General features: G+C 48.5%; 1 protein-coding gene across 7 annotated transcripts in view; it reads left to right on the forward strand.

Annotated features, from left to right (window-relative positions):
- Positions 1-21,676, forward strand: part of MCC (MCC regulator of WNT signaling pathway) — a 372,812-nt gene that overhangs the window by 334,135 nt on the left and 17,001 nt on the right. For all 7 annotated transcript variants that reach the window (XM_084778403.1, XM_084778404.1, XM_084778406.1 and 4 more), the window contains 5 exons: positions 55-158; positions 4,477-4,660; positions 13,750-13,984; positions 17,213-17,419; positions 20,180-20,277. In XM_084778403.1, coding sequence (XP_084634529.1) covers positions 55-158; positions 4,477-4,660; positions 13,750-13,984; positions 17,213-17,419; positions 20,180-20,277 — 828 coding nt within the window. The remainder of the gene's footprint in view (positions 1-54; positions 159-4,476; positions 4,661-13,749; positions 13,985-17,212; positions 17,420-20,179; positions 20,278-21,676) is intronic.

The raw sequence follows: 21,676 nt of genomic DNA on the forward strand, positions 1-21,676 counted from the left end.
GAGGATGCTAAGCATCCCTGCCAGAGCTGATGCCATGCTGTGCTTCTGTTGCAGTGAGCAGTGCATAGAAGCCTATGAGCTCCTGCTGGCGCTGGCTGAGAGCGAGCAGAGCCTCATCCTGGGGCAGTTCCGGGCAGCTGGTGTGGGCTCCTCCCCTGGTAAGTGTCCCCCCTCTCCCCCCACCCCACCCCCTGCCCCAGTTCCCTCTGTGCTGCTTCCCACTTGTCTCCACTGCTGCTGGCACTGAGTCATCTCCCAGAAACACGAAGTCTGCTTGTCAGACTGTGTTTTCCATTTTTTTTCACTCATGACTGAGTGGGTAAATTGTTTACATTGAATGCAGTAAGAACTGGAGTGGAAACAGGATCACAGACAAGTGAAAACAAACAAGCACTCTTAGGGAATGAATTCTCCAGGGCTGACAGTAGGAGCGGGAGGGCGGGATGGGGGTGTGGGTTGAGTAGGGCTCACAATGCTGTTAAAGGGACCAACACCCTGTGATGCTGCCTATCGAAGAAGGTCCCTTTGCTGCCCCTGCGGCCGTTGCCCTGACTGATCTTGTTGCCTTCGCAGCTGTACTCGTTCCCTTGGTTCTGTCCTGTGAACAGTTTAGTATTCCGCATCCTGTCCACCTCCATGTTTCATGGAGGCAAGAGGTAGTTTCACACCTGGTCTTGAAAGTTTTTCCTGGGCTGTGGTAGCACAGGCATGTCTGATGACCTCTCTGCCATCTTGTCCTTTACTCAACCCCAGTGGTCAGGTGTCCTACCTGCCTGATTCATACCGCAGATCCAGCGATTCTCAACCTTCCTAATGCCACAGCCCTTTAATACAGCTCCTCATGTCACGGGGACACCCAACCAAAAACTTATTTTTATTGCTACTTCATAAGTGTTATTTTGCTACTGTTATGAATCATAATGTAAATATCTGATATGCAGGAGACCTGATATGTGAGCCATCCCGCCCCCCACCCCCACCCCACCCCCGCCCAAAGGGTCTCGACCCACAGCTTGAGAGCAGCTGCTCTATGCTGCTTCCGCACTTCTGCCTCACAGTTCTGTGTAAACGCAAAGAACGCGTGGGCTTCTTCACCACATCGCTAAAACTCAGCCAGTGACAGTGGATTCGGGGATTGCACTGGTATGAGGGGAACCACAGTACAGTGCCAGAGAGGAGGGAAAACACGCACGTGAGAGCTTAGCATGCCCGGACACAAGCTCACCTATGCCTTGTAGAAACAGCTTTTTGGGAGAAACAGCAGCAAGTCCACAAAACTCAAATGGCCAGGTGCTTCCCAAACCTTCCACAGTGGACAGTATTGGCAGGCCAGGTGTCCCTATATATTGCTACCAGGCTGTCAAGAATAAGCGGGGTGGGGGTGGGGGGACACGAGTAATGAAGGGACAGCTCTTCAGTAGCTATGTGCTCCCGATTGGCCTTGTCTCTCCAAGACACACCAACACAGAGGCCACCTCAGGCTCCTGAGTAAAGTCCCCATCCCTGCCAGCTCCCTGTCGCCCCCTTTGTAAGAGTCTTGCTCCCTTGGTTTTGATTCTCTGAGAAATCAGAATCAAACCCAAACACGGGGCAACACCCTGAGCACCACTGTCTTTCTTATACTCAGGTTGTCTAACTAGGGGGCAGTTACCCTTGGTGTGGGTGGGCACCCTTCATTCCTCCTCTCTGCTCTCTGGTCCCTTCCCCACCCAGGCTCACTTTGGTTGATAATATGCCCAGCCCAGCCCAGCCCAGCCCAGCCCAGCCCAGCCCAGCCCAGCCCAGCCCAGAAGCAGAAACTCTGCCAACACTTCCATTAGAAACCTCATTTTTCAGGGTCTTTTTAACTGAACCATAAAACTTTACTCCTTATATGAAACAGATTCTAAAATGATCTTGGCCTGCTCTCAGGTTTTTTTTTTAAACATGTGTATTAAGAAAACCATCAATTAAAGGAGGAAAAAAAAATCAATCATGTCCTAGTTTGTATCACAAGATGTCCTGACCTGTCCCATGAGTGAAAAGCATCTTTATTAGGCTGGTGCCTGTGCAGCGCAATTACTTGATAGGAGCTGGAATAGCTTAAACAAACGAGCATTTAAAATGTTTGCAATAACAATGAAGTGTTCTACGTCTCCCTCATCCCAGGTAACTCCTGCATGCCGACCGAACAGAGTACAGACAGTAGTCAAGTGGTGAGGTGTATGTAGAATTCCCAGCAGAAAGAAGAAATGTGGGGCGAATGGCTGGAAATCACTTCGAGGCATGTGTTTCCAGTGCGGGAACCATACCACTTGGAAGAGCGTTTTTCCCACTCTTCATAGTCCTAGGCCTTGCCTTAATTTTCATACCTGCTGACAGTGGCAGTTGATCTGTCGCTCTGCCCGCGGTGCTGTATAAGCAAGAGCTGGTTTGTGACATTTACTCACAGTGTCAATTACTGTCGTCGTCTCCTGCTTATTATTGAATTCACAGCACTCATTATGTTCATTTGAGAAGAAGGTTTATCCCAGTGGTTTTCAAATTGTACCTTGGGAAACCAGAGGGGGAGTTGTCCTTGGGTCTCGGCAATGGGCACCAAGGGCGTAAAAGCTGAGTATGGTCCAACCTCTGCCACTTTACCCAACCACACTTATGTGTTTAATGCTCACTACTCAAAGTTTCATGAGAAAAAATAGCCATCTGTGTTGTATGGGTGGCAAGCCTTTTGAGTTGCTATGAAGATGTTACTCTTTAGAGTGCTGTCTTAGTCACTGTTCTATTGCTGTGAAGAGACACCATGGCCAAAGCAACTCTTATGAAAGAAGGCATTTAATTGGGGGTGTGCTTACAGTGCCATTATCGTCATGGCAAGGAGCTTGGTGGCACACATGATAACAAAGGAGGAACTAAGAGAATATCCTGATTCACAGGATATATCTGTGAAATATAGAAAGGGATGCCGGTGGTTGAGAGGTTGTGTAAGAGGGAACTGGGCCTGGCTTGGGTCTTTGAAATCTCAAAGCCCACCCCTAGTAACACACTTCCTCCAACAAGGCCACACCTATTCCAACAAAGCCACACCTCCTGGTCCTTCTAATCCTTTTAAATAACACCACTCCCTGGTGACTACACATTCAAATACATGTACCCATGGGGGTCATTCTTATTCAAACCATCACAAGTAGTTTTTGGTTCACAGCAAAGTTGAGGGGAAGCCCACAGATGTCCCATGCGTACGCACAGCACACCCTGCCCTATATCAGTAACAGATGTATCAGACGTTTATTGTCACACAAACTTCCTGGTCTTTGTTAGAGTTCACTCCTGTTAGAAATTCCTTTGGTGTGGCAAGTGGACAATGACATTTGTGCTTTGTAATTGCCATCTTGTCTCTGCCTTCTTATTCCTCTCCCAACCTTAAGAACGACTTTTTCCTTTTTGGAGACAGGGTTAGGGTGTCTCAGTGTATCCCTGGCTGTCCTAGAACTTGCTCTGTAGACCAGACTAGCCTCAAGTTCAAAGATAAGCCTGGCTCTGCCTCCCTAGATCTGGAATTAAAGGCACATACCAACACATCCAAACAAACACCCTTGGGTCTGCTTGCTTCACTGAACCCGGGCCTCCTCAATTTGGTTACACTGGCTGTCCATTGAGCACCAGGGATCTGCCTGTCTCCTCCCCTACTCCTCTCTAGTGCTGGATTACACCTGTGCCAGTGCACCTATGTTTTACATGGGTACTGGTTACTTAAAGTCAGGTCTTCATGCCTGAATGGCAGGTTCCGTACTGACAAAGCCATCCTCTGAACCTCACTGAGATTTGTTTGTTTTGTTTTGTTTTGTTTTGTTTTAATGGCTTTATAGTTCCACTTTTTCATTACACTCTTAGAACTCACATGAAGACTGTGAACATCTTGAACAGGGGCTAACTTCAGTATCTGGCTTTGTGCTTCTTCTACCCCTGTGTCCTGGCCTAGCCCTGTCTGTCACCCAGCTTCTGGAGCCATCTGAGTTGGCCACCTTGGCTAGGCTGAAACGAATAGTATTGGTACAAACAATGCTCCAGTTTGAGTTTGAACTACTTGTTGTGTCCCTGTGGCCCTGCCTGAAGCTCTGACAGGGTTCTTGAAGCGTTGCTGGTGTGGCATTTTGTCCCAGTTTCTCCCTGTCCTCATTCATGAAGTGCCTGTGTACAGGAGACATGTACCTGAGTGGGAAGAGGTGGTCAGCAGCCTGGAAATGTGGGAAATTAGCATATTAGAACCAGAAGCTGATGGTAGAGCTCACACTGTCCTAGGATGGGCTAGGATTATGGAGCCCATGCAAAGGAATGCCTCCTCACCCCTTCTCAGTTAGCCCACCAGGCAGGGCACAAGCCTCCTCGGTCTTCCTTCTCGTGCCCTCAGTAACTAAAACTCAATCACAGAAACGTAGCCTGGGCTTTTCCCTGACTCAAGCCTGCATCGATTAACCCACTGGCTGCTCTGTGATGTAGGAGACCAGTCCGGGGATGAGAACATCACTCAGATGCTCAAGCGGGCTCACGACTGCCGGAAGACTGCCGAGAACGCCGCCAAAGCCCTGCTTATGAAGCTGGACGGCAGCTGCGGGGGAGCCTTCGCGGTGGCAGGCTGCAGTGTGCAGCCCTGGGAGAGCCTGTCCTCCAACAGCCATACCAGGTACTGGTCGGCGGCGGCGCTGTGCGGCTTGGATAAGGCAGAGTAGCTTCATGCTCACAGTCTGCTCTATCGAAGGAGGCAGCGGTGTGAGGAGGGGCTAGAGTGCCCTTGTTATGCCGATGTGGGAAGTACGGTCCAGAGAGATGGAGCTGTAGAGTACGGTAGTGAGAGAGCAAGAGCGTACTCTCCATCTGGTGCTCTTTTCCCTGCACTGCTCTGTTCTCTGTTTCTTTATTATTCTCCATTTCCAGGAACTACCTGGTGCATCGGAGGTTCCCTCTTAAAAGACTCAGCCTACCTTGAGCTAGCTCCGGATTCCACATTCCTTCCTTGTTCCCTGTCCTTCAAGTGTTCATTTACGGTGAGGGGCTGTCCTCTCATCGTCTCATCTCTCTTATCAAGTGAAGCAGTATTTCGGCATCCCCGAAGCAGGCACTTGAACGTGAGCCTGAGGTCAAACTTGCCATCCAGGAATAAGAGGGCTCTCGGAGGCGATGAAGAAAGCAGTGGCAACTCAGTGCGCTGTCCCCGGGGTGCAGTTTGATCTTTCTGGATGGGGGCCGGGCACCAGAATGAAGCCCCCCTTGTAGCTTTGTCACGGAAGCTATACAGGCTGCAATGCGCTCAAACCCCGCCCCCTTTACCTGCTAGTTCACAGAGTAGAATGTAGTAGTTTAGATTCCCATTGGACTTTCTGATATGAAAAGCCAAGGGCGATTGCCCCACTTTCCCCATTGAGACCACCTTGGCTCAGAGATGGGTAAGTGAAAGAGCACGTGCCTGCTACCAGGGAACTCTAGAACTTCAGCTCCAAGCATGGCCTTCCTTCCTGACACTGGATCTCATGTCATTATGAGACTGTCTGCTTGCATGCAAGTGACAAGAGCTACATAAGGATCGATGGGGCTGCCCAGTGCCTAAGCACAACTACTGATGTTTTCTTGAAGCCTAAAAGCAATCTGATACTCACTTCTCTCTCCTACTGGAGGGAAGCAGCCATCTGCCTCAGTAGATCATATACATCCACTGGACCCAAGTCCCAGGAGGGACACCATTCCAAATCCCACACTTGGCCACTTGCCCACAAGCACAAGGGGCTTATTTGTTCCAAGCTTAAGCTGCAACTGCCTTATTCAGCAGTACATAGCTTATAATTTTTCCCTTAAAGTCATATTTTTCTGTTTAAACACAGAAGCAGGTGTCCTTTTCCATGATGTTTCCAGGTATTTATAATCTATAATTTCCATGTTTACGGCAGTAGGTACTTCAGTGCTCAGCTTGTCAGTAGGATTCTGTGGGATTAGTGATTGTTAGCAGGAACTGTCTTACTTAATTGTCTGCACACATCTCCACCTCCCTGCAAATAGTTCTTTTGTCTTAATATCTAACTCAGAGATGACTCCAGAGTTGGCCAAAAGCGAGGACTGTTTTTTAGCCTTCTATTAGTGGAGATCTGATTTTGAATATTTGTTACAGAAGATATTTGGTGTGTCGGTAAGCATGATTCCTAGAACATTTTCTTGAGAGATTTCATTTTTGATCTTGTATTTCTATAGGCTGAGAGAAATTCAGACACAGACTGTCTGCTTTGAAAAGTGAGCTCACTAAAGACTCGCCATTCAGGGCAGGAGCTGGCCCAATGGCTAAAGGACTTGCCATACAAGCAGGAGGACCAGGGTTCAGGTCCCAGCACCCACATGATGCCTGAGCAAGCATGGCGGCCTGCCTAGAATCCCAGTGCTCAGGAGGTAGGGATAGGGCAAGGAAGGCACTCACATACATGCACATACCTACACACACTGCACATGTGTGTGAAGGAGGAAGGGTGATTCTTTAACAAATTTGAGTCTCACAAAGTGAATCCAAGACAGCCAAGGCTACACAGAGAAACCCTGCCTCGAAAAAAAAATTTTTTTTTAGTCTCAAATGGATCTTCCAACAAATGTGGGCTTTTAATTCTGAATCTACTAAAATGTCACTTCCCTTCCTAGCCCTGTCACATCAGTTCAGAGCCTATACTGAAGAACTCAGTGGGAATTCATGTGGCCCTCCATAACCATAAAACAGACACAGGTTCAGACAAACATAGGTTCAGAGCAAAGTTTCTAATCATCAGGTTATAATATTAACAGTAATCTTATTTACAAGCCTTAGAATTCTGGCCCAAATGTTGTCCTACGACAGGTTTTTCAAAAAAGAAGGAAACTGGAGCCGTCTAAAGGCTGGGCTCTCTGTGGTCCAGTTCACCCTGTTCCCTCCCACTGGAACCACCTGGCAGAGAGCTGTGCAGTCAGAGTGTCAGCACCTGCTACTCAGCAAAGGAAGGCTCGGGTCAGATCCCTGGAAGCATCTGACAGCTCGTGAGGATGAAGGGGTTAATGGGTTTAGGGAAAGATCAGCAAAGGGTTAGTTACCCAGCAAAAAGGATATGAGTGAGAGCCACCACTCAGATGATGCTCTTGGCAGGATCCCAGCATGAAAAAAAAAAGGGAGGGAAGGGGGACCATTTCTTTTCTTTATATTACAGCTACAGATCCATCAGAAAGTGTAGAGTCTTAATGGATTTAGTATCAGGTAATGAATGCTTCTTGCCTCCATAGCTTTATCAACATATCACAGCACAGAGGCAAATGGGCTGGATTGTCCATTAATTGAGCTAGGTGTTAGCAAGCAGTTTACCATTTCTGCCAAGCACTGTGTTTTCTGCTTCTCCTGTGGAAGTACACTTCCTGATCCCATCCATGAATGCACAGAAAAGCCACAGCAAGTGTGCCCTCGTAGGGACTGAGATTGAGGCTTTTTTCTTTCAGTGTAAAATGGGTACAGGGGGTGAGTGATATGTGAAGGGTGATGGCTGTGAAGCCTCATCGTCGTCGTCGTCGTCGTCGTCCTCCTCCTCCTCCTCCTCCTCCTCCTCCTCTTCATTCCCTGGGTACCATGGTTAGCCACACCATCTGCCTCATGATCCCCAAATTGCAGTAGAGGGCAGTGAAACACTGGGAGGGCCTGGCCTGTACCCTCTGTACTAGTTTTGGTTAAGATAAAGTGTCATGGGGCAGGAAGAACGGTTCTGACAATAGTGGTGTCCTGGAACTACCGTCCACTTAGGGCAGGCCTCTGCCGCCCCCAGCAGCAAGCTTCAGGGGGTGAGAGTCAGGCAAGCCTGGCTGTTATAGTGTGGCCTTTCAGAAAAAGAGAGGTGAGTTCCCCAAGTATCAGGGAGAGTGTCCAACGTGCAGTGGCTGTGCCAACACCCAGCTAAGATTTACCTCAATGTGGCAGTGTGCTGATCTTACTAGTCACTTTCCCCTCTCAGTTCACGGGACTACAGTAGTAATATGAAATGCTGCCGCCGCCGCCTCCTCCTCCTCCTCCTCCTCCTCCTCCCCCTCCCCCTCCTTTTCTTCTTCTTCATGGATGCTGGGAAATACTTTGGGATAGAATTTAATAATATAAATGGGGTTTTGTAAATTAATATTTGGAATTTCGAGGGACAAAAATATGTAAAATGGCTTAAGAGGGGTCCTGACTGAAAGGTTACCAGACCCTATATGCATGAGGTAAATGCCAGCTTAAGGCAGAGGGCTGTCATACTTCTGAACAGCATGTCCTGTAGGTGAGCAGTCACAGCAGGCTCAGTGGCCAGCCTTTGTGGCTTTGCATTGGCTGCCATTTTCCTCCTGTTGCACTAGCCTTCCCTAGACGACAGAAAACCAGCAGACTCCCTGCATCCATATACTAGACTAGCAGGTTTTGTTGATGCCGTAAGAAAACCCCACTGGCTATTCCTGGGTTGCAACCATGTGGTCCTTTTAGTGACAAGAATGGGGGTCATCTGGAAGTCAGAGGTGGCACCTGGTACAGAGGAATAGAAGAAATGGCATTTGGCATCAGAGCTAGTTTGAATGGTTGTGTTCAACAGCAGACAGGGCAGGCAGAGAGCCGGGTTTTGGTTTTGTCTTTGAGCCTGGCAGTCATATACCTCCAGTGAACTGCAGCCAACAACTTGAGCAGTTTGCAGCAGAACATTCTGGCAGTCAGCCAATGCAGAAGAAGCTGTCTTGATAGACGCTCCGACAGAGCAGAGGATCACCACAAGAAACCCATGGCTCTTGTCTATCTACCTCCCCAGAAAACGGGGGCAAAACACAAATACGTATAGCTGAGTGAGCCTGGGCACTTCATCTGCAGGCTTTTCTTCCATCTTGCTCTGAGAGCATCTCTCGGCTCTCTCGCCCCAGAGAGGAGGGACCAGGCTGCCTGTGGAAAGTGATTTATTCCCCTTGACAGCTGAGCTCATCCTACATTCCAAGCTGGGAGAGGTAATGGATGACTTAGCCCTCGCCCGGCAGCCAGCAGCGGCCCTCAGGAGGCCGGAGGAAGGGCCAGTGGCTTTTCCTCCTTTTACCATCATCATAATCATATCGGGCCTGAAGCAGAATTGTAATTACGGTCGCCTGATCTGCTCCCTGCTGGTGTCCTAGAAGGGAGCGCAAGCTGGCGCAGCACGGGCTGCGGTGCTTGCCTGTGGAAGAGCAGTGAAAGCTCATAGCTCCCAATAGGGTAAGATCTGTAAACCAGGATATTCTATACTTTTTTTTTCTTCATGTATAGCAAAGAAAGTAAAAATCAAAATCATCTTTTCTGTCCAGTGAACAACTCCTGGCCCCAGCAGGTGAAGAAACCCAATACTCCTTGCCAACTAGTGGTCTTCCAGAGAGGTCTTGGTGGTCTCTAAGACCTCTGAGAACCGAATACTTGTCTTCTCCCCCATTGCAACTTTCCTGCATGGTAGCAGGTCTCAGGGGGACACTGAGGCTGGTGGTGGGTAGGTATCTTGACTCAGCTGTGAGCAAAGTATGTCTCTTGGCCTTTTTCCTCGCTCAGAATGCACACTGGGTAGCATCACTAGCTAGTCGCTTCCCTACCCTGGGACATAGGAGCCACCAGTGTTCCTTTTGACTGAAGCCACGTAAGTCAGGCTGTGAAAGTGTGACTGGCTTCAGAGGCCTGCCAGCACTCCTGAGCACCCACCTGAACAACTCAGTTCAGAGCAGCCCGGCCCCTAGAAAAATGTGAGCCCAGTCAATTAGCTACCTGCTGAGTTTTCATTTGTCACTGTCAGGCGCAGCGTGTAAGTCTGTCTTAAAGAACAGATTGTTGTCATCCTTTACCCAATCCCTGAGGTCTTGACACTGTGGGTGTTGGGGAAATGGGAGTAACACCCTAGGTAAGACCTCAGGTTGTCTGAGAACTGGTAGAGTAGAATACAAATTCCAAATTTATACTTTTTTTAAAGACAGGGTTTCGCTGTGTAGGCCTGGCTATCCTGGTACTCATGCCATAGACCAGGCTGACCTCTAACTCAGGGATCCGTCTGGCTATGCCTCCTGAGTGCTGGGATTAAGGATGTGTGCCACCACCGCCTGACTCTATGCTACCTCTTTAGTTGGGGCAGAATAGCTAGAGAGCCCTAGCTCTGAACTCTTTGGATTTCAATGTCTATTTGAAATGAAAGTTAACAGGGGTGCTTTAGTTATCAATGCCATGGTTTCAAAGCTAGCAGTCTAGAGATAATGCCCAAATGTCATGTCGTGGCTGGCACATGGCTCTGTATTTGGTTTGGTAAGCAGTTTTTTAATAAAAGGAATGGGTCGAGGCTGAGTTAAGGTGTCCTGGAGGAAGATTTCCTTGCTGAGGCCGAGCCCTGCTCCCAGCTGTTGCTCCTCTGCTCTCCTTGTGTAAACGCTGAGTCTCCACACTCCACCCTGTGGAGTGCCTGGTGAACAGTGCTATGCCTGAGCTGGCTTGAAGTGTGTTGTTGCTCCCTCACCTGGGGATCAGTAGGCTTCTGTCCCTTTGTCACTGTTGAGTGTGTGGAGGTGAGCCGTACCTAAAGGGGTCAGTCTGTGTGGCATTCCTCTCACCGATCTGTTTGAGACAGGCCAGCGATGCCTCCGGTTCCTCTGACTCTACAGCACTTGCTCTAGTTTACCCTGAGCTACCAGTCCCCCTGCTTTGCTTTGATTCCTTCAGAAATGTGTTAGGGGTTGTTTAATAGTTGATAGGGGTTGTTAGGAGTTGTAAGGGGTTGTTAAGGGTTGTTAGGGGTTGTAAGGCGTAGCCCTGAGGCCTCTGGCTGGGAGGTGGCATTACTTCCTTCTCATTTTTTCTAAAATACAATACACATGATGACCCTTTGTTTTTATCTTTCCCTGAGTTTCTCTGCTCACACCTGCTCCAAGCTCCTGCCATCATCCCCAGAAGTGCTGGGGTGGCCCTTTCTGGGGATCCCTCCTCTGCCTCTTTCCTTGCCTCCTTGCATTTTTCCTTAGCATAAAGACAGACCAGAGAAATAACGACATGTAAGTCTGCCTTGGGGCTTCTCTTACAAGCACCCAAAGCAACATCCATTCTAATCCTAGAGAGATACTGTCCTCATCAACCCTGCATGACATGGCATCTGGTTACTTCCTGCATACCTGCTGCCTGTTTCTCCCATTGCTGTCAGCTGGCTGACACTGCACTGGCCGTAACTCCTACTTGCTGGCCAAGTTTGCTGTTGGGGAGTTTTGTGTTTTCTAGTTGTTAGTCCCATGAACCTCCCTCCAAATATCCATGGGGCTCCTGTTTTGCCTCCTTTAGGTCTACTGCATTGTAACACTAACATACAGGCCATCCCCTTTGTTATTTCAGATAATGAACCTATCCCTGCTTTGTATTCCCCAAGTTTCTCATTTCAGTTTTCATCATGGTGCATGCCATGCCAGTTATGTTGTATAATAAATCACTTGCTTATCCCTGCTATTAGATATGAGTTCCATAAAAGTAATTTGAATAAAGAGGCTGGGGTGTCAAGATATCCAGGTCACACTGGAGCCCCCAAGGAAGAACTGTTGTTGAATTGTTTGTCTAGAGGCAGAATTTCTTCCCTTCCAGGCCTTCAATGGACTGAATGGGGCCTGGCCATAGTGTGGTGACTGCTCTCCTCTACCAGTGTCTAAAACATCCCCTCACAATGTTAGCTAGACCGGTCTCTTGAAAGTACCTGAGTATTGTAAGCCAATCTAGATGGCCACTCCCTTTCTAGTGCCTGAGAGGTGTTCAGTCTAGTGGCCAGGCTCACCTTGTTCACTTCAGCTCCCAGGTGTTGCTGACCTGCCCTGACCAACAAAGCAAGTAAAGACACTACCACCACACACCACCACCACCATGACCACAACCACACACCACCACCACAACCACACACCACCACCATCCACCCCACCATCACCATACAACACACACACACACACACACACACACACACACACACACACACACACACAGATGACCTCCACCTTGTAGGGTCAGTAGGATGAGCAGCATAGCTCCAGGCCACACCTTTCTCACCCAGTAAGCCCTGTTTTCCCTCTTATCCTCTTTTTTTGAGACATAGTCTTACTATCTTGCATAGACTGTGTGGCTTTCCACTCTTAGATTCTAGGGATCTTCCTGCCTCTGTCTCTTGAGTGGCTGAGACTATAAACATGAGCATCTGGCTTTGTCTTTTTAGACTTATTTATGTGTAGGGGCTAGTGGTTATGATCCCTTGGAACTAAAGTTACAAATAGTAACAGAGAACTGCCCTGGCTATGTTGGAATCTTGTGTCAATTTTCCTTATTTCTGTGCCAGGTGAAGAAGCAGATCGTGTTGACCACTCTAAGGTCCTGGATAGCATTTTTAGCTCTAAAGACTTGGGAAGAGGCAACACCGTGGAATGAGATGGTTCTGTATAAGGCTCTTTGCACTGCTTTGCAGCCACGCTACTCAGCAAGGCCCTCGCTGTCTCTTCACTTGAGCTTCCTGTTTATAATAGCAAACGATGGTGCCGGTTTGGTCTGTTTCGCTGAGAGCTGCAGGAGCCCTGCTTGCTCTTCTGCCATCAGGTCCAACCAGTTGTAATAGGAGTGATCTACAGATAGGAAGGAATGGTGGAACGAGAGGAACCTGCTGGCCTTATTCTGAGCCAGGAGGGACAGCTTGCCACAACTGCCTCAGTGTCCCGTTCATGGCGGTTTGACCTCTCTGGGACCACCACAGGTCTGTGTTCAGCTAGGCACTCCTTAAGTCTCACATCAATTGCCCAGCCACTATGAAACTTGGGCTGCCAGTGGCCATTAGAACCAGCCTGAGTCCCTCCAGTGGACACCAATAATGGGCTATGGCCGTCTGGAGACAACCACTTTCGACATGCTATCATGTCGTACACACCTGGTTTTCATTGCATAATATGCAACAGGAGTTGTCAGTACACCATTGTCCCTCCAGGATCCTTGCTGCCCACTTCCTCCCCTCTGTCATCCTCTGATGTTCCTGTGTGACTGGTCTGTGTGTGCACACCCATTTTTTTTCAATTGTTTTCCTCACTTAAACTATCTTTACATTGCCACAGTTATTTATAATGTTCACATTGCTTGGTCTTCTTGAGTCATTCCATCATATGCTGCCTCCGTTTCCCTTTCATGATAGTTTGGCCCCTCCAGAAAATCAGTTTCCTAGTCTCTTATTCAGGCAGTGCTTCAAGAGCCTTTGCTAACCTAGGTGGTATCAACATGGATGCCTGCCTCACAGAGGCCATGGCCTGCTCTTGTGTGGACCTAAGACCACAGATATCAGGAAGTGCAGAGTCGTCTGTTGCCTCGGGCCACCTGTGAGTCTCAACTACAGTCTGGGGCCTGTGTTTCTGACACTTGTACATTCTCCTTTCCTTCGTGTAAGCTTGCTTGTGTATGTGTGTTCTGAGAGTGGCCATCACATGAGCTGGACATACACAGTTGCCATGGTCTTCAGAATCCTCCCCCTGGTAGCAAAAGATGAAAAGGCGTCCGCTATAGTTAAGTCGTGGTAGGGACGGTTTGTGTACATGTGTCTTTACTTTTGAGGAATTATCTCGAAATTCATTTTTAGAGTCTACATCGTGATCTAAAATGCACTTTGGGTATCCGTTAATTTCTCTTTTAATGGCCTGCCACCTACATAATGCTGGGGAGAGGAGCCAAGGTTTAGCAGTGATGACTTGGAAACACGGGGCCTCTCTGTTCCTCAGCACAACCAGCTCTACGGCCAGCAGCTGCGACACCGAGTTCACTAAAGAAGACGAGCAGAGGCTGAAGGACTATATCCAGCAGCTCAAGAATGACAGGGCTGCAGTCAAGCTCACCATGCTGGAGCTGGAGAGCATCCACATCGACCCGCTCAGCTACGACGTCAAGCCAAGGGGCGACAGCCAGAGGCTGGACCTGGAGAACGCCGTGCTGATGCAGGAGCTGATGGCCATGAAGGTGGGTACCCGGCAGGGTTCATTTGTTGGGACCCACCTAGAGGGACGCCTCACAGGCCTCTGGGAGCATGGCCTCAGAGATCATTTAGGGATTACCTCAGTCTGGACAATAGCCTCTGTGGAGAGGGTGGCTCGACTTTGTCTAGGAGTCCTGTGGACTTTATTGGAAAAGTAGTTGGACTCTAGAGGATGCTGTGGAGTAGCCCCCCCTCCCCCCCCCTCCCACACAGCTTGATACCTGCTTGTTGAGGGTTGAGCTAGACCTGCAGACTCTATTCATGATAACCCCTTTCTCAACAGTGTTAGAAGTCCTTGTCGGGTCACCCATTGCTAGGTAGAAGCCAGAGCAGGGGGAGGCCATGACAAAGCCAGCTTAGCAGCTGGCAAAAATCTGTTTTTCTGTCACCCGGGCCCTTAGGAGCTATATGTCTGTTTAGAACTGGTGCCCTGCTGTAAGGATTAGCAGGACAGTTCTGACCAGTGCCCTGCCAAGATCTTGGGGTTTTCACCCATGGGCTGAGCTCCCTGCCAGCATTCCTAGAGAAAGGGAACCCACGTCCTTCATGGGTGAGTAGTTAAGCTGCTGTCCCTTCAGCCTGCACCCTGCATCTCAGCAGAGCCACAGCAGGGAGTGGGTTGATTGGAGTAGCTCCTGCAGGTCCCCAGTCAGCTCTGGATTGGGTTCCCAGGCCCTGCTCATCACTTCTCTAAAATGCTGGTCCTTGACTCTGAGAAGATACAGGGCAGCAGGAGCAGATGTGGGAATCCAGGCATTTTCCCCCTTGACACTAAGCCCTGTTCCCCTCTGCTTGGATCTTCTCCATCCAGCCACTCAGCTCAGAGTGCACACATTCCTCTGGCTGAGATCTCGCTGCCTGTGAACTTGGCCTAGAGTACATAACCATAGTGACTGTGTCCCGCTCAGGGGCTCCTTTTGCAGACTCTTGTACCACATTGCACGAGCCATTAGCTTGTCCTCCTATTATTTATTCCAAACAGCATGCTTTCTTTTATCCAAAGACTAAGCATTTCCTTTTTATGGTTCAGCCAATATGTGCTGTGACAGATTTACTGTTAATCTAGCCAAGGAAAAACACGTGCCTGTGTGTGTGTGTGTGTGTGTGTGTGTGTGTGTGTGTGTGTGTGTGTGTGTAAAACAATGCTGTAACATTCTGTTTGTGACTTGAAATAGGACTCATCTTGGACATTTTTTGGAGGTCTAGAAGTGGTGATAAGCTGGGCGAACCCATAGCATGGTCCTTAGGACCCAGAGCAGTGGATGTCCATGTTCTGGCTCGGTTTTCCCTCTGAGTGCTTCAGGAAGGTTGACCATCAGCCACATCTCCTTTTCCCTAGTATGTTCACCAGTGTGTGCTGACCCACATACCCACTAGCCCATAGACCACATTGGACTCACCACTTTGCTCCATAATGTAAATGCCGAGGTTTCCAGCACATGATCTCTAGCAAATATGACTCATCTCTGGATGATCTACTTGCCTCTTTTCTAATCCACTCTTCTCTCTGAAGACAAGGCCTTTTTTTAGGAGTCCTGTTCCTTTACCCCTTCAATTGTTGGAAATATTTGCTTTCTAGCTTTTTACATTCCTTTATTTTTGCTCCCATAAATGCTGTCACTCCCACTGCATGTGCTAATCGTGTGCCCCTCAGAGTGCCTCATTTCCTTCTCTGATGGGGTAGAATGTACATCATCTTTCCTGGGGAGCATGGCCCATGGGGTCTCACAGCCCTGGACACTAGCTGTCCCTGATTCTTGTGGATTGCGGAGGTAGGATACTCATTTTTTTTTTTTGCATATGGTTCTTGTACCATCCATATACTAGTTTGATATTTTTTTACGAGCTTATTTCTCTTCTTATTCATACCCTAGAGATGACAAGTTTCCTTGCCACACCTCCAGAAAATCAGTTTCCTTGTCTCTTATTCAGGCAGTGCTTAAAGAGCCTTTGCTAACCTAGGTGGTATCAACATGGATGCCTGCCTCACAGAGGCCATGGCCTGCTCTTGTGTGGGCCTAAGACCACAAATGTCAGGAACTTGAGAGTGTTCTGTTGCTTTGGGCCACCTGTGAGGCTCAACTGCAGTCTGGAGCCTGTGTTTCTGACACTTGTACATTCTCCTTTCCTTCGTGTAAGCTTGCTTGTATATGTGTGTTCTGAGAGTGGCCATCACATGAGCTGGGCACACACAGTTGCCATGGTCTTCAGAATCCTCCCTCTGGTAGCAGAAGATGAAAAGACCTCTGCTATGGAAACACCTTCCATTCTGGTTAAGTCTCATTATCATGGTAAAGAGGGTTTAGCCTGTTCTTCTGAGAGGTTGCTGAGCATAGTGACTTAATGCATTCTGTCCCCAAGGAGGACAAGCCTTGGCGGGTACCCTCCAGCTCTTCCTTACTTTCAGGTGATTAAATAAGTTCCTTTCTGTGGACTCTTTACACTGCTATGTGCTCATGGGAGACTGACTGATGGTTGTCATGGTTTTCTGGCTCCTGGTCCAGGATAGCATCATCCTATTTTGGATTCACATCTTACTCCACAGGAAACAATCAGTTAAGCCCTTTGGGAAGGTTATAGAAGTTATCTGAGGGTTGGCTCAGCCTGCACCTGGGTCCTAGGCTCATGTCCCAGCACCGAGAAACCAAAAGCCTTTACCTGATGAGAAGTTTCCAGTAGAGGATTACTCCTGCTAATTTCATTTGGCCCCTTCTGAAGCAGACAAGTGCTAAAGGATGCAGTTATAATTAGCACTCTTCGGCCTCTATGGCTCAGCTGCAGAGTGACAAGTGTGACGTGAAAATATGGTGCCAAGGAAGTGAAATTGGGATGAGATTTCCTTTGCAACCCTGGGTGGATGCACCCGAGCCTTTGCACTCAGAGATCTGATTTTCATCAAGGCAAATGAGCTCATCTGAGGTCCTAACGGCTAGCACCCTATAGGATTTTCCTTACACAGAAGTGAAGTGTGCTTGCCTGTGATTTCTACCCGTGTATATAAATTCTAGTCGACACGACTAAACACCTCAGTCTTGTCTACCTACCGGCCCTTCAGACACGTGGAGATAAGACAGCTTGTCCCTAGCTTTGGAATACTATCTGGACTGCGTACCCATGGCTTGTAGTCGGGTCTTGTTCTACAGCCATTTGGCGTGGCAGCCCTTTGGGCCTATAGCGGAAGCCTCTCATTGGCTGTGTGCCTCGTTCCCCAGGAGGAGATGGCTGAGCTGAAGGCGCAGCTGTACCTGCTGGAGAAAGAGAAGAAGGCCCTGGAGCTGAAGCTGAGCACCCGGGAAGCACAGGAGCAGGCCTACCTGGTGCATATTGAGCACCTCAAGTCCGAGGTGGAGGAGCAGAAGGAGCAGAGGGCGCGCTCTCTGAGCTCCACCAGCAGCAGTGGCAAGGAGAAGCCGGGCAAGGTAAGGCCTGGAAGGCCTGGGGACGCCCACAGTGTAGGCAGCACCCCTGCCTTTACCTGTCCCCATGCTCTTGCCTCAGTTTCCTGGTTGACACAGGCTCTAGAGGTCATAAGAAACGAAATCCACATTAAAGAGCAACATCTCCCGTTACATCAAAGTTCAGACATCTTCACCCAGACTGAGTCTGTGTGGTGGTCTTACCCAGCTTCCCTGTGTTCCTACAGCAGTGGTCACTGTTACTTCCGTGTTAGTCACCTGGGAGCAGCTCTCTTAAATCTCCTGTCTCTGGGCAAGGAATACTAGTCTCATTTATATGAGGGGAAATAAGTTTCCATAAAAGTGAGAGGTCTTCTGCTAAAAACAGTAGTGTGGGGCGGGGAGTAAGCCACACCTGGCCTACAGGGCATTTCCTGCATTCCCCACCACCCTGCTCTCAGTGCCTTAGTAAGCAGGAAGGGAAGATGGAGGAGAAATCATGCTTGTAATCAAAGTATATACGTACAGAGTCTGGGCTTCTGGTAGTAATGCTTACAAGGCCACATTCAAATCAGTCCTTCCTCCCGTGCCCCAGGGGCTTTTTCTAGAATCCATGCTCATTCTGTTTTGTATTTCTCTTTCACACATTTGCATTGGGAAGATTAAAAAAAAAAAAGCTTTAGAGCCTAATGAATTCTACCCATCACTTAGTTGTGGAACTGCATGTTCAGCATATCATATTTAATATTCCTAATATGCCAGCTTCTCCTGACACCAGTGTGCTCAGATTCAGGACTGGCAAGCCTATACTGACTGGATGAGCATGTAAACACTTTCTCACAGTGCTAGTGTAGGTACTGCAGGGCATCTTCAGGAAAGTCCTGTACTTAGGAAGGAAAGGAAGGAAGGAACGAAGGAAGGAACAAAGGAAGCATTGAAGGAAGGAAGGCCAGACATGTGGTGTGAACTGTTGCTTCTTAAATAGCTAAGAAATCTGAAGCATGCTGCACAAATAGCTGAAATGTCTGCTTCTCCACTTTGACCTGCAGATGTGTTTGTGATGCTCACAGTATGGCACTCTGCTAAGCCAGGCATCCTGAGGCCCTCATGCATCCCACTGTGATTAGATATCCACAGCATGACAGGACCAAGGTGAACTGCTGTCCTCTAGGGCTTTACACTGGAGCTGATGGATCACAGTACAGTTACAGGATGCCTCAAATGCAAGTTTAGTGTGAGGCCATAGTCAGGACATACAGAGCAGGAAGTTGAGAAAAGATACCCTGGAGAAATGAGCTTCTGTCCCAAGACCCATGTTGACTAGAAGGCTCAGCTTACAGGGTTATCCCAAGGACAGTGGGGGCGGGGGGGGGGGATCATGGAAAGGCTTGGGTGGGGCTGCCATGGCTCAGAATCTGGAAGGTTCTATGCCACGTGTCGTAGCACTTGGGCAGGGGCCACGTGGTGGTGCGTCATGTGATCGTACCCAGAGTTTTAGAAGAGGATTTTTTTCTGTTCCATACACCTTCAGACTCTTTGCATGGCCTTCTAAGCTGGTTGGTCAGTTTGGGACAGCACCATTTACAGAGTACCAGTGTCTGTCTGTGTATGTTCTTAGGGTGCGGCAGAATGGCCCTGGCAGTTTCTTGCCAAAGGCCCATGAACTGAGCATTCCCTCATACCTCTCAGTATTTATTTTGACTGAGAAGCCTGGTGCTCTGTGGGGAGGCTTCAGCACACAGATGCTTCTCTGACAGGAAAGGCCAGCTGGCTTTTAAAACATCTCCGCAAGAAGGTAATTCATCGCCGTCGTGCCAGTGCTCTCAGTTTGTGGAACCCAGTAGAGTAAGCAGCTTATGTTGACTCTTAGATGTTGGTTCTGTTGACAATTTCAGTAAAGTCTTCCATCTAGTGTATTCATTGCTGTCATTGGCTGGCAAAGTGACCACTGGTCTAAAGAAGGGAGCCAAGCTTTCGGTGAGCAGACCAGAGAAAATTTGTAGAAGTTTGTCCATCAAACCGACCCTGCCATAGCTACCCAAGGGAAACTAGTGTTCCCCACCAACAAGAACTGCACACACCTAGGCAACGGGCATAGCAATGGGGCCTAGTCTTCCGAAGATCCTTGGATGGACACCGCTTTTTGAGTTTCCTATGATTTGTGCCTGTGGCAAAAATATTCTTCTTTGAAGTTCTTTCCTTCAAGACAGACAAGCCATTCCTAGTCCAAGGATTGTATATGTGTCCAGGAGGTGGGCCACAGCTGAAATTGCGACATCCACTCCTGTTCTGTAGAGTGGGCGATCCTGCCTATTTAAGAAAACTTCTCCCCAGTTTATACAGCTGGTTCCTAGTCCCTATCCACATTGCGTTAGATTTTCTGAGGTTCTGGTCCATAGTCATCAGATGTTATCACATGTGTTCAGCATATATTTGCCCTGTGAAGACACTCACGTGGAGCCAGCTTCTAGCTAGTCACTAGGCAGGGTAACCCAGTGCCGTGGTTGCTTCTGTGGTGAATGAGGACAATCATAAAGCCGCCTATGAGAGTCCTTCCATGGAATGAAGGAATAGTTGCGTATAGCAGGCTTAGACCGGTGCTACTGTAGTCAGTGTTCACCATTGGTTTTCCTTATTTTGGGTAGCATGTAATGAGAGATCTGGGGACAGAAGATATGATCATATTTGCTGTCTGGCTTTCCATGAGCTGGCCCAGGGCAGTCGATAGGCATGGCACTGATGTTCTGGCTCACATCAGACAATGAATATGTTTGTTCTCCTCAGGAGTGTGCTGATGCTGCCTCCCCAGCTTTGTCATTGGCTGAACTAAGGACGAACAGTGACAGCGAGCTAGCCACAGAGTTTGCCAGTGCCATCCGACGGTAAGTAGTCCCCATGGCCCTGGGTTGCTCCTTTCAGCAGTGAGGGCTTTTTGGCATACTCTCATGGCTGCTCCTTCCAGCACCTCCAGGATCATATGGGTCTGCCTGGATAGCAGAAGGCTTTGTGCGTTTTACTTGCGCCCAACCTTGCAGGCTCGAAATGGAAAAACCCTGCTGAGTGTTGGCATGTATACAGTCATCCCATTTGCAGGAAAGAAAATACTCTTTCCTGTTTTGCATGTTGTCACATCAGCTAGACCCTCCTAGATTAGGTAAATGGTGATAACAAAAACAGGCCCCCTCCCCTTGAAGACATCTTTGGTGGGACTGCATTCTGCAGCATCCGTACCCCTTGCCAAAGAGAGGCCTCGTGTCTTTACTCGGTTCTTGGACATTTTCCTCTGATATTTCCGTGTTTCTTCTCCCACATTCTACTTCCTTTTTTTCCGAAGAGAAAGTAATGCCAGCTCATTCAGACCTCTCTTCCACAGCTCACATTTTCTGACACCCCCTCCCATGCCCCGCCCCTGTTGCACTGGAGACCAAAGCATGTCTGTTCAATAGAGAGGTAATTTCATGATTTCCAGTACTCACATGAAAAACGCCTGTTAAAAATCTCTTATTTAACCCAATATACTCAAAATATCACTTCAATCTAGTATGCATTTTCTACTTATATTACTTTCCAAAACTAAAGCAGCCAAAATCCAAGCCCTCAGTGGCTGCACATGTCTGTTTACCCTATGTTAGTATGTGACATTTTGGAGAATCTATTTTTTTTCTGTGTGGATATTTAATTGGCACACAGTAATTACATATATTTGTGAAATACACAGTAGTATTTCACAGAAATTGAACTATCATCTGGGCTTTGAAGTTCACTTAGGTTTAGGTTGTGGCTACTGTGGTGGTCTCTGTTAACTTTATTTATTTTGGTGCTGAAGTCATCTTTTTAAATGAAGCAATGTCTGGCCAGGCATGGTGGTGCACACCTTTAATCACAGCACTTGGGAGGCAGAGGCAGGTGAGTTTGAGGCCAGCCTGGTCTACAGAGTGAGTCCAGGACAGCCAGGGCTGTTACACAGAGAAACCCTGTCCCTTGGTATTGAGCTTTGAAGTTAACAACTACTTGCTGGTTTTCTAAGCATGATGGTCTGACCGTGGGTGCATGCCTCCCTGGGCTTCTGTGAGATGCTGTCTACCAAGTGTGCCATCATTCATCCCCTAGGCTGTTGCTTCCTCCTGGCTGACAGTGGCTGGGAGTCTGCCAATCTGACCTGAACCTCTGGCCCTGTCTTGTTGAGACAGCTGGTACTTTGATTTGGATCCCTCTGACGTGCCTTCTTGAGACGGGGCCTCTCATCTGCATTCTTAAAGCTTTCTCTCGTAAGAAGAAAAA

This window comes from Acomys minous, assembly GCF_964271855.1.
Source record: "Acomys minous genome assembly, chromosome: 4".
Lineage (NCBI taxonomy): Eukaryota > Metazoa > Chordata > Mammalia > Rodentia > Muridae > Acomys > Acomys minous.